This window comes from Styela clava, chromosome 4 (genome assembly GCF_964204865.1).
Source record: "Styela clava chromosome 4, kaStyClav1.hap1.2, whole genome shotgun sequence".
Lineage (NCBI taxonomy): Eukaryota > Metazoa > Chordata > Ascidiacea > Stolidobranchia > Styelidae > Styela > Styela clava.
The window spans coordinates 20,360,750-20,373,932 of record NC_135253.1 but is presented as its reverse complement, the minus strand read 5'-3'; the positions used below and the strand labels follow the sequence as shown (position 1 = coordinate 20,373,932).

The window sequence follows — 13,183 nt, the reverse complement described above, 5'->3', positions numbered from 1 at the left end:
AGGGGCGGACACTTTCCATAATTTTTTTTTTTGGGGGGGGGGGTGAACTTGCATCGCCTACCGAAAAACACCGCGTCGTGTATTGTCACGTAACAATAACCTGTCGATGTCATTCTCTAAGTATTAGAATGTCATTTTGCTATTCATTTATCGAATACCTGGGCTGCTTTGCTTGGACAAGGAACTTGCGCGTCACTGAACCAATTTCTTGAATATAAGCGCACGGCTCTTGCTAACAAACAGAAACGACAAATTTGAGGAGTCATATTGGGTATTGTATCAATTCCTAGTTCTGCATAAAACGCACTAACGACGTTTTGTAAAATTAGAAATGCAAAACAAGGTAACAAGCTATTATGCGAATTTTTGCTAAATTTTACCAAGGAATTATCATTCGATGATTTCACTAGTAGAATTTCCATTATTGCCGATTTGTCAAGTCATCATTTGAACTCGAAATAACATTCAGGATTCACGCAATGACTTTGCAGGGTTTTTATTCATAATTTAATACGAAAATAAACAGGCACGAGTTCAGGCGCGCAACCAGGATTTTCCGAAAAAAAAGGGGGGGGGGGTGGTCAAAGTCGGAAATTCCCATTGCCGTCTGTAACAGTCACCGCGATTATGCGCTCGTTAAAAGAGCGCCGCCTTTTTAAGCGTATAAGGATTTTTCTGTCGCGTAAAATATTCAATCCATGTCAGCCACGAGATTCTAAAATGTCCTTATTTATTAATTTAATTGTGTGAATTTAATTTAATTGTAACTCGCGGTTGCGACTTCTTACGTCAAAATAAAAATATTCGTGAACGATTTGTGGACATGAAAATATGAAATAAGCTGCCAGATCTATTTAATTTTGATACGTATTTTTGCAATCTTCCGATATCGTTATCGCCGTTACAAAAATCGCGATATCTGATATAAAATCCCGTTTAGTACAATTTTACTTCATACAATGAAAATAATTATAAAGTATACAAGTAAATCAAAAATACAAATTCACGGCCTCGAAATCCATGCCAAACAGTGCGATTACGCCACTTGTTAAATGAGCCGAATTTTCAACGAAAAATGATTTTTCATTTGTGCAAAGTAATCAATCAAAGACCGATACGGGCATATTTAAAATGTCTTGATTTATTAATTTAACTGTCTTCAATTTAAATTGCGGTTGCGTCGACAAAACAAGAGCCACTCTAAAACACTACGGCAATCCGTGGACATAAAAATGTATGGTAAACTGCCCGTTTATATATTGTTTTGATCCGTATTTTTGCTATTTTGCGAATTCGATAAATTTGAGATGTACTTGTAACACTGACTCCGCTCAATCGCAATGCTGCAACTCGGATTATTATTAAAAATAAAACCTTTCGAAAAATCTGTATATTTTCTGTCAATTCTCACGGAGTAAAATTTATTTCAGTACAAAAAAAATTAATCGAATATACTTTAATTATCTTATATATATCATCACAAACCGGGAAAAAGTCGCGTACTAAACCTTGTTTAAAGTCAGTGCGAAAATTTCGACGTCAATTTATGAAGCCAAATCCCGCCCACAATTAACCGTGTTTCGATTTTTTAATGAAATGTTTTTGAAGGCCAACCAAATATAATGTGTGCCGTAGGAACACGAAATTTTGCGATTTTCGATGCCTAGAAAAGCGTTTTTAGACTGTCGCAGGCCTCAACAAAACGTATATTGTTTACGGTTTTATTTTTAGTATTTTATATTGTCGCTCTTCAATCAAAAAATATAGATCTCGGATTTTACTCCTTAATTTGTCTTTAGAATCTCACCGCCGATGAACTTCTAAGAATTCTTGCCGGGTTCATAATTCCGTGCTAGTACAAAAATAAAATAATTATCATAGTCATCGTGTCACAAATTTGTGGAAAATTTGTGATTTAATGAGAATAAACGCCGACGAAACAGGTCACAATGATGAAAACAATCGGCGATTTTAGCAAAAGGCAATTAAACGCGTTATTGGCGACTTTTTCAGTTTTCAAAAAAATTAAAAAGGGGGTTGTATCTTTTTCAGATAGTTTCTGTGGCCTGAAAAGTCGAATAGGCGTTTTGACATAGTAATTGCTTTGATATTTGCCCGCAAATTATGCTGGGCTTTGCACGAAATCCATAACGGGAAAAGATACGTCCAGCGGTGAAAATTGTTTATAACAACTTTAAATCTATTTATGTTTTAGCGATAATGATTAATTGTTGTAATGAAATACAGTTTGCCTTTTTCACTTCTCTCGCAAGTGCCAACAATAACACTATTGAAAGATTTTGACAATGAGTAAACCATATTAAATTGTAATTAGTTGTGCAAAACCGTGGCGCTTGATCGGCGGTGCGTTTGAAGACGGAGTATTACCCGTGCGGGTGCGCATGTTTCACGAAAATGTAAGGTGCTCCGTCTACATTATTGTAAGAAAACAGTTATAATATCGGTAACTAATAACCGTTTAATCGCGCTCGACTATCGCACTTTTCGGACATGATAACATTGTAAGGCGGAAACAACAAAAAAATTTTGCGAAATTATTGGGGGGGGGGGGGCGACCGCTACCGGGGCGATATTAACGTTCCATACACGCATTTTCAGCGTGTTTTGTCAATCGAGTTTTGTCAATTGTTTTGCCATCGAGTCAATTTGAATTGTGTAGAGATTTAAGAACCTTATCAATATCGAATAATAAAATTTTGTCTTTCTCTGGCGATAATACATCTGACTAAGGTTTAAAACTGAATATTTTTTCGATTTTTGACCTATTCCGATGTTTTGCGAAATACCTCATTTTCAGCAATGGATGACGCTCAAATACCGTTCGAATACTATTGTATTGTGTAAAATGCATCACTTAATTAATATAAAAATAATGAAATCGCGATTATCTTGATCGGAAAATATGTTCTGACATTCAAATTTTTATAATTTGTTGTCGATTTGGGGTACCTCAATTGCACATAATTTCAAAAATTCATCACTTCTTGACTAAAAACAGTATCTAACCGCTTTAAGAAGGCAATTTTTTATCTTGATTTCTGAAATTTCCAACTTACTGTATCTCTATAATATAGCCTATTACATGAAATAAAATATACTAACAGATGGTTTTGCGACGGCGAAAAATTCGGAAATAACTAAACCTATTTTATTTTTCTATTAAACTTTTGGTTTCTACATTAAAAGATAGTGATTTACTATAAAATTCATATAACTTCTAAAATTACCTCGTATATTAGGTATATCGATTATTACGTCATGCAATGCAAAATAGACCTTATTCATAAAAAACCCATCCTACGCGCAAAAAGAAAAGTGATGTACAAAAAACAATTTTAACATTAGCTCTTATGAGGAATATGATCACCAAAGCAAAAAATTTCCATTTTTTGTAATTTTCTAGGTATCTTTCATTGTATACGTGAGCAGTTTTGAAGATAGAATATTTTTTACATCTTTTTTAATATTTTTATCATGATAAACATGGTCAAGATTTTTGATAATCGTTCATTGAAATTTTAATGAGCGCGGTGTTTGCGATGACGTCATTCTCACTAGACCATGAGATTCTGCCAACGCGTCGTGCTCTGTGGGATATGCGTTCCAACTGCTTGTGATAACAGAATACTGGAATACCGGTACCGGGACCACAACTGGCGTTCAACGAAAGACCTATTTTTGTTTTTATTGGTTGTTATATACTTCATGAATTCATGAACTAACTCAGTTCATATGTTAACACAATGTACATATCCCAAAATTGGTGATGTTCAGGGCTGAATTTAGACCCTGAGAGGCCCCTTCATATTTTTGATCTCGGAATTTCACTCTAAACAACACCACATTTAATTGCTTAAAATATGAGTGCATTAAACTTTTCATTCTCCCCATTCATGGGTATGAATTTTTAATTAAAAGAATAAAAATTTACTTAAGGCAGTTTTGCTTTCAATTTCTTTGATCAAACAACCGCTACAGCCATACTTTAACCTAGAAACTTCCAGCAGAATGCGCATAATAATAATTTCCCTTATTATGGTGCAAACAACGCAATAATGGCTGTTTACAATGTGGTTGAAACCAGTTGTGTACAGAATTTTCTACTCTGAAAAGCTTTATATATATATATATACTTTTCGTAGGGTTTAAACTTGTCAAGTTTTCAAAAGAATTACAAACTTCGAAACCGAATTTCGAGGCTCTAGGTTACAGCCTCCCTAGCCTATTGGTAAATCCAGCCCTGGTGATGGTCCCTACAGCAAATTTCTGGCCCTAATCACTCAGCAGATTAAAATAAAGGGTTTTCAGCATTTATTAGCAAAGATAGATTTTTTAATTAAACATATAGTTCAACTTAAAGCCTGCATAATGATATTTAAAAATATATGTCCCATTATTACTGCATTGTTAGAAGGCTTTCCACACTATCAAGTCTATAAGGTTTTAGCGTCTTCCAATGTCTCAGATGAAAACTTGAGTCTTCATTTCGCATATTCTTTTCATTAATGCCATTAGCATTTGAAGCTTGACTGATTCCAATGTACCTTTTCCATTGTTGTTTAATGCAATATCCTAAACGTGACTTAAATTTTTTTTCTCGCTTCAATCATCACATGTTTGAATACCCGAGCTGACTTCTACTGATTAGTTATTAATTTACAATTTTTTTTTATATAAATTAACTGTCGTACTTGCTAAGTGTCCACTAAGTGAAAATCTACAAAAAAAAGCAGTGGTTTAATAATGGACTACATTTTTAACCAAATCCAAAAATGATCGGAAACGTAGTCAACCCTTCCTCCAAGGAGTTTTTGTTAAATTGTTCAAACGTCTTAATTAACTGTTAATCTTGATAGCAAACATGGGGGGCAGGGGGGAGCTGACTGTGATGGTCGTATCGCTCCCCAGTCTACACCGAATAACTGTGTGTTTTGTATATAATTTTCATTGATACAATGCTTGTATTCTGGTTGACAAAATAAATCTCTCTCTCGTATTCATTCATGTTTTTTAACCTAGTTAGGAGTCCGGTATTGTACCATTATAGGTTGGAGATATTCATCTTTTTTGTATACCGGTACCGTACAACTTATCATGCCTATTGGCAGGATGGCCAACATTTTTGTTCGTAGGCCCATTTCAGTATTTACTAATTAATTTAGTTTTCACCTCTTGCAGCCTTGGTACGGTACCGGTAGTTTAAATAATACGTCAGCATGCCTTCAGTAAATGATTGCCAGCTGAACAGGTAAAAACGCGTAAAACCAATAAAAAAACGTGATAGAAATGGTATGGGTTAAAGATTGTCAATGTTAAACCCTTCCAGTACCGGTACCGTACCCAAAGCGATATAAGCCCCGTATTTGCAGCGCATATCCCACAGAGCACGGCGCGTTGGCAGAATCTCATGGTCTAGCGAGGTTGACGTCATAAGAAACACCGCGCTCATTAAAATTTTATTGAACGATTATCAAAAATCTTGACTATGTTTATCATGATAAAAATATCAAAAAAGACGTAAAAAATATTCTATCTTCAAAACTGCCCACGTCTACATTGAAAGATATCTAGAAAGTTACAAAAAATGCAAATTTCTGCTCTGGTGATCACATTTCCCATAAGAGCTAATGTTAGTTTTTTTTTTTACATCAGCGGAATTACCAGCGGAATGAAAATTTAAAAAATATGGGCCTTCAAAAATTGATAAAAATCTGATTTTATCATATTTGGTGCGATATCGATTGTTCGACGCCAAATTCGAATATGTTATTCTATTTTCCGACAACTTTTGACAACGATTTCGTAGATATCTATAACTAAAGTGTCCAACGACAAAGTAGGATCACCAGCGGAAAGAAAATTTGACAAATATGAGCTTTCAAAAATTGATAAAAATCAGATTTTGTCATATTTGGTGCGATATCGATGGTTCGACGCCAAATTCGAATATTGTATTTTATTTTCCGACAACTTTTAACACTGATTTCGTTTACACGTATAGCACAAGTGTCCAACAACAAAGTATAGGCAACAGCGGAATGAAAATTAATGAAATATGGGCTTTCAAAAATAGTTAAAAATCAGATTTTGCCATATTTGGTGCGAACTCAATTATTCGATAACGAATTCGAATATGATCCGCCAACAAATCGCCGACAACTTTCGACTGCTATTCGGAACATTATCGGTAGTGACAAGTATTGGACATAAATGTGATGGAGAACAAAGCGGGATTTAATGAAATATGAGCCAAAAATTGGATTTTCTCAATTGTGGTGCGAGCTCGAATATTCGATGACGAATTCGAATATGCTCCGCAAAGTGCCGACAACTTTTAACAGCAATTCTGAACAGAATGAGTAGTGACAAGTATTGGATATCATCGTGGTGGGCTACAAAGCGGGACTTTATGCAATATGGGACTTAAAATATGTGCCAAAAATTGGTGTTTTTTAATTTTAGGTAGTGAAAAGTATAATATAAATAAGAGGACGGAAACAAAGCGAGATTTTATGAATTATGGGACTTCAATACCGGCCAAAAACAGGATTTTCTAAAACTTGATGCGAATTCGATGAATCGTGGCCGAATTCGAATATATTACTCTAATTGCCGACAACCTTTGACGACGATTTTGATTACAAGTATAAGTCAAGTGTCTAACACCAAAGTATGAGCATCAGCAGAACCAAACCTAACAAATTATGGACCTTTAAAAATTGACGAAAAATCAGATTTTCCTATATTCGGTGCGAACTCGATGGTATGCCAACCCGAGAGCACTTTTAGTGCGACTGCACAGTTGTAAGTCATTTTTCGTTGCACAGAAAAAACTAGTATAAAAGTCTCGCTAGAGTACCGGCGTTAAAACCCATTTCCCAGATAACTGCCAGGCCGATCGTGACGAAACTTGACATGAAGCGGGGGACAGGTGCCAAAGGAACACAGAAAATTTTTGGTAGCGATCGGGCCAAAGGAAAGGGGCCAAAACGGGCTTTTAGTGTCCCGAGGCTGTTTATTGGCCAATAAGCAGTCAATCAAGTAACGCTAGAGTGATTTTGGGGTTTAGAAGCCGTTTAGCTCCGTTTTCGGGGCCAAAAAGCGTTTGCCCGAGTATTGGGAATTTATTCAAGTGATATTGGGGGTGGGGGCACTGCCACCGCCCCCCCAGTGGTGAGAAAACGTGTGGAAAGCCACGCCCACTAAGGTAATATGGTTTTCGGGCTATTAGGAGCACTTGGAATTGGTTTTTGGGCAAAGTGATGCCTGAATCTCAAAGGGACTAATATATAGAATATTTCACCACCTGAACTTTGGGAATTCCCCCTCCCAATCGCCCTCCAGTGGCGTAAGAAGGTTGCGCACCTAAAAATGAATCTATCGAGAAATAGAATAGATAGGTATGTTGGGAAAAATTAGTTTAACGCGTTTTTCAAGAAATTTTTTTTCTCTCACTCCCCAGTCATGGTCTAGTGATTTTGGCTTATTGCAGGCCTCTGAAAGGACCTGTTGAGAAAGTAAAGGCATGGGCATGTTTAGAAAAATTATTTGAATCTATTTTGGAAGAAATTTTATTTCTCCATCTCCTCAGTCACGCTCCAGTGATTTTACGTTATATCTCGAGAATGGTAGAAGGTAGAGGTGCCATATTTGGGTCATACAAAGTAGTTGAGGTCTAGTTTATGTCAAAAAAATTTCGTCACGGTTGAGTGATCACGGACCTTAAAATTGGGAAAATTCGACTCCGGTTAGGGGTGATCAGTTTATTACAGGGTATTTGAACTTCTTAATGGACCAGAGGGGTCGGGGGCAGAGCGCCGGACGAATTTCCGCCATTCGTCCGGCGCAACGACCCAGGTCCTCCAACAAACTTCAAACAAACATCTGCTTCTTAATTTACTAACAATATTTCTATACATTTCCCCTCGCGGGTAGCGCAGCGACCTCCCCTGGATGATTCGATGCCCAATTCGAATTAGATCCGTAAAGTGCCGACAACTTTTAAAAGTAATTCTGAATAGTATAGATAGGGACAAGTATAATATATATAGGTGGAAGGAAACAAAGGGAGATTTTATGGATTATGGGACTTCAAATACCGATCAAATACATAGTATCTCGAAACCTGAAGGTTGTAAGCCATTGTTTTGAAAAGTTGGTATTAATGACTTTCAACCCAGATGACAGTGACAGCTGATAACTCCCTTTGGCTTTGTATTGGCTTCACATGTTTTCTCAGTCATCTATGATTCTATATTCTATTTATACCAACCTTGGCCCTGTGATGTTATCATCAAAAATGTGATTTTCACTCGACCATTCTTTGCAAGAGGGTGGGTTAAGTTGTAAACAAGAACGTAAAATTAATCGTGAATTTCAATGTAACGCCAATATTTGACTTGTTTACGACTCGTCGCCTGTATTGTCGTCGAAAATAATTACTTTCGTTGCATAATAAATATTTTGTGCAGTAATAATTAGGGCGTGACGTCCTCAAAATAGACAACTGAGTTGAGCTTGTAAAATCTGTAAATACAATTGTGAATTTCACGGTAGAGATTGTAGATATAATAATGGTTGCGGTGCCGCTGGTGATCATACTTTGTCGTTGGACACTTTAGTTATACATGTCTACGAAACCGTTGTCAGAAAATATAATAAAATATTTGAATTTGGCGTCGAGCAATCGATATCGCACCAAATATGACAAAATCAGATTTTTATTAATTTTTGAAAGCCCATATTTTTTAAATTTTCATTGCGCTGGTGCTCATACTTTGTCGTTGGACACTTTAGTTAACGTGTAAACGGAATCATTGTCAAAAGTTGTCGGAAAATAGAATGTCATATTCGAATTTGACCTCGAATAATCGATGTCGCACCAAATATAACAAAATCTGATTTTTGATCGCTCATATTTTTTGCGATATCCGATACTTCATGAAGTCTCGCTTTTGTTCTTACTCCATATCATATATAATAATTTTGACTACCTATATATACTATCCAGAATTATTATTATAAGTTTTTCGACATTTTTCGGATTATATTCGAATTTGATTTCAAACCTTACAATTTGCATATAAGATTGCAATAATACATACCGATATTGTGAGTGTTCCCATAAGTGATATTATTATTTGGTTTTGTTTTTCGTGTCGACAAATTCTTATGCTTTTCTGTGTTTCACCACGATGCGATGATTATTCAGGTATTTTATATTTACCGTTACCAGATGAATGTGCTTAAACGGATCTTTTGCTCCGTGATTTTTAATTCTAATTAATTTTAATTCTGTGTAGGATCCGTTTCTTCGTAAGAAATATTATTGAAAGTTGTTTTACTCCGCGTGGGAATCAGTTGAAAACTGCAGAATAATTTTCCGCTGAAATTCCGCTGGATTTAGTGGTTGTAATTGGCCTGGTTTTAAAACATGTTCAATGTCGTATATGGAATGGATGCGTGGTCCTCACGTTATAGTAGCGCTGACCCAATCTGTTTGGCATTCCAAACGATATTCTTCTCTGAGGTAAACTCTTTTGACTTAGTAATCTTATGAACAGACTTGCTCTGAACGTATTTTATTAGTCGGGTGAATATTTTTTTTTGATAACGTACTTGGAAAAATTAGTATATTTCTTGAAATTCATATCCCTAGATTATCGTAAAATGTACTTGAATTTACTGCTTATCGGCATGAATTTAGTTCATATTTTGAATTCGAGAGAATTTGCACCGTGTTGAATTTAGGAATAGACTATGTTTTACACCACCCTTCACTGAGCACAAAAAAAGATTTAACGCATCAAAGGATTAGGAGAAGGCATGTGAGTCACTTCACAGTGGTATTTTATGTACGTATGGCTTATCAACATTTTATCAAAGCGGCGTTGTTGTGGGCAATATGGCTTACTGAAACCCAACTCATTGAAGACTTGTTTCTAGTTGTGAAAAGAATTTTTGTTTCTCCGCCAATTAAGCCAAACAATAAACAAAATTATCGTTTGAGTTACGACATCTGGCTAGTCAATTCTGATGGGTTCAAATCTATATTCAAAGCTTATAATAATATCAGTTGTATAAAATTAGCAAAGAAATCCCAGTTGGAACATTCTAAACTTCAGATTGAAATATGATTAATTAATTTTGAGTTCAGTTGTATTCGCTAACCAAGTAGAGTAATTGCTTCAATATCATTCATCCGTAGTCTAATAATTACTTATCGATCTTAAGATCGGTAAGTATGTTGATAGGTATTTGTCTGTTTGTTTGTTTGTTTGTTTGTTTGTTTGTTTGTCTGTTAGATGCACGCGATATCAATTATGTCGTATAATAAGCGAGTTATTAATTAATTAGTGATGGGACACACGGTGTCACTATGGAGTAAGAGCGCTGTTTTGGGGGATCCCCTAACTTTCGATCGATAACTCTTCGGTCTCTGACCGATATTCTTGTTTGTTTGTTTGTTTGTCTGTTAGATACACGCGATATCTCACGAAAGCGAGGTTGAATCTGTTCCAAATTTTGCATGTGCATTCATCATAGTACGGAACAGAAGCCTATCGATTTTCGATGAATTATGTCGTATAATCAGCGAGTTATTAATTAATTAGTGATGGGACACAAGGTGTCACTATGGTGTAAGAGAGCTGGTTTGGGGGATCCCCTAACTTTCGATCGATAAGTCTTCGGTCTCTGACCGATATTCTCGTTTACTCTTTGATGGTCTCGTTTGGAGTGAAATGTAAAATAATTAACAAAAATAAAATGTTACTGTATTATATTCCCACTATTATAGTAATCCACTCGTACATAAATGCAGATATGGTTACAAGTAAGAAAAGGTTATAAAGTAGTGTATTGAGTATATATATATATATTGCTTTTGTTTAGGAATAAAAAATCACAATATCAAATATTTCATATGATGACGAATTACACTGGTCCACCTGGAGGATATTGGCAGTCTATCGTAGGATCATGGAATCAAAGGTGTCACATGCCGTCGTATTATCCAAGGTATCCTGCGATACCGAATTATCAAATGTATCCTGCGATGCTGAATAATCGAATATCTCATAGGATGTCGGTTCAACAAATGACTTTGCCTCCTGTGATGTCGAATAGTCCAATGCGTCTTATGATGGAGGAATATCATATGCGTTTTACGATGGAGAAGTGTCATATGCGTTTAACGATGGAGAAGTATCATATGCCTCTTATAAGGGAGAAATATTGGATGCGTCTTGAGATGGAGAATTGTCATATGGGTTTTATGGAGAAGCATTATAAAGGGAATTTCTTTATGATGGAAAATCAGCATGTGCTTCCTATGGTGGATAATTATCATATGCGTCTTATGATGGATAATTATCATATGCGTCTTATGATCTCAAATTATCATCTGCGTCTCATGATGAAGAATCTTATGATGTCGAATTATCATATGAGTCTTTTGATGAAGATATATCTAAATCCTCGTATGATGCCGAAGTATACTTATTTACTTAATATATATTGGAGTACTGTCGGAGAGTCATGGAAACCAGTATTGGTACCAGAGTTCTATAAGCAGTATTTTATTAACTTGTGTGATTTCTTAACAAGAGACAAAGAGGAATTAAAAACAATTAAAAGATCTATTTATCCTCCCGAAGAAGACGTATTTGCTTGGACGCGATCCTGCAATATAGAAGATGTCAAAGTCGTAATTGTTGGTCAAGATCCTTATCCTTGGAAAGGAAAAGCACATGGACTGAGTTTTAGTGTAAAACTTCCTCATACATCATCAAAATCACTAAATAAGATATATAAAAAATTGAGAACTGATATTCCTGGATTTGTTTCTCCCAACCATGGTGATTTAACTTCATGGGCAAAACAAGGTGTTTTACTTTTAAACTCAATTCTGACGGTTCGAGCTAAAAATCCAGAGCCTGAAAAACCAGAGCCAGATAAAGATAAAAACTACAAAGTTGGAGCAGGATCGCACGAAAATCGAGGATGGGAGATATTGACCAATGCTGTAATTAGCCATTTGAATGATAATTACAGCGGAATCGTATTCATGCTCTGGGGAGACAAAGCTCAAATGAAGAAAATATTTATAAATGATGAAAAACATCTTGTTTTGTGTTGTGGCCACCCTAACCGTCAACGTGGAGACAATTTGTTTCGTGACTGCGAGCATTTTTCGCAAGCTAACGAATATTTAAAAGAAGGAAAAGGAGGGATTAATTGGAATCTTCATCCCATAAGAGTATGGGTATAAGCACCCATAGATATTTGTGCTTATGAACATTTTACCTAACGGGCGCCACCAACGGGCGTTTGCATCCGTATAATATTGGACAAGGAGTTATGTTGTGACAAAATCGCTTTTAATAAAACTCTGACTGAGTTAGTGTCTAAATGAAAATATTCATAATGAATGTCGTTTGAGCACTGGACCTCAACTGAACCATCATCGAACTCAAGAAATATTGAAAAATCTTCCACACAACGATCTTACAAATATTAGATGTACTTTTGGTAACACTTAGTTTAGCTCCCCGTAGACCGTTACTTTTCTTTTTTGCTTTTACCTTTTACCCAATAAATTCAAGCCGCCATTTAGTTTTATTTTCCCCCGATTGCATTTTTCAATATATCAGAATTCAGAAAATTATTTAACCCAACGAGGAGTTTTTGTTTTCAACCACAACTTCAAAACAACTAATATTCAGAAAGTTTCTAGCGGTGTGAAATCTTGATAACATGAAAAGATCAGTCACCAAGTTTTATGTTTGTGACTTTTAACTTCAGTGCCTTGATATTATGGTCATTTATTTGTTGTAAATATTTCAAATGCAACTTGTATTCTGTGTTCCAATGCATGCATTATGATTATAACTTGAAAATATTCTCATTCCATCTGTTATTTGGTATAATTATAATTCAATTCGATTGTGCAAATTTTACAATATATGGACATTTGGCAATTCATTACTGAGTGATATATAACGATTCTGGCTGGGTTGCGTCTCTGTTTTTTAAAATTGGGAAATGTCAAGTCTTTAATGCTGGAAGGTAGATCATTCCAAATTTCTACACCAGTGTATATGAGACTGTCTTGGGCCCGCTTCGATTGACATCTGGGGAGAAAAAGGGTCCCTTGAGATGA

The 13,183-nt window shown here is 35.7% G+C and overlaps 1 protein-coding gene across 1 annotated transcript; it reads left to right on the top strand.

Annotated features, from left to right (window-relative positions):
• The first annotated feature begins 10,929 nt into the window (after positions 1 to 10,929).
• Positions 10,930 to 12,922, top strand: LOC144422237 (uncharacterized). The gene has a single exon (XM_078112224.1). It carries the CDS (start codon positions 10,946 to 10,948, stop codon positions 12,290 to 12,292), a length of 1,347 nt encoding a protein of 448 aa, XP_077968350.1. The 5' UTR covers positions 10,930 to 10,945; the 3' UTR covers positions 12,293 to 12,922.
• Positions 12,923 to 13,183: the final 261 nt, after the last annotated feature.

Coding starts and splice junctions, on each gene's coding strand:
- LOC144422237 (XM_078112224.1), top strand. CDS start 10,946: ATGATGACGAATTACACTGGTCCACCTGGAGGATATTGGCAGTCTATC.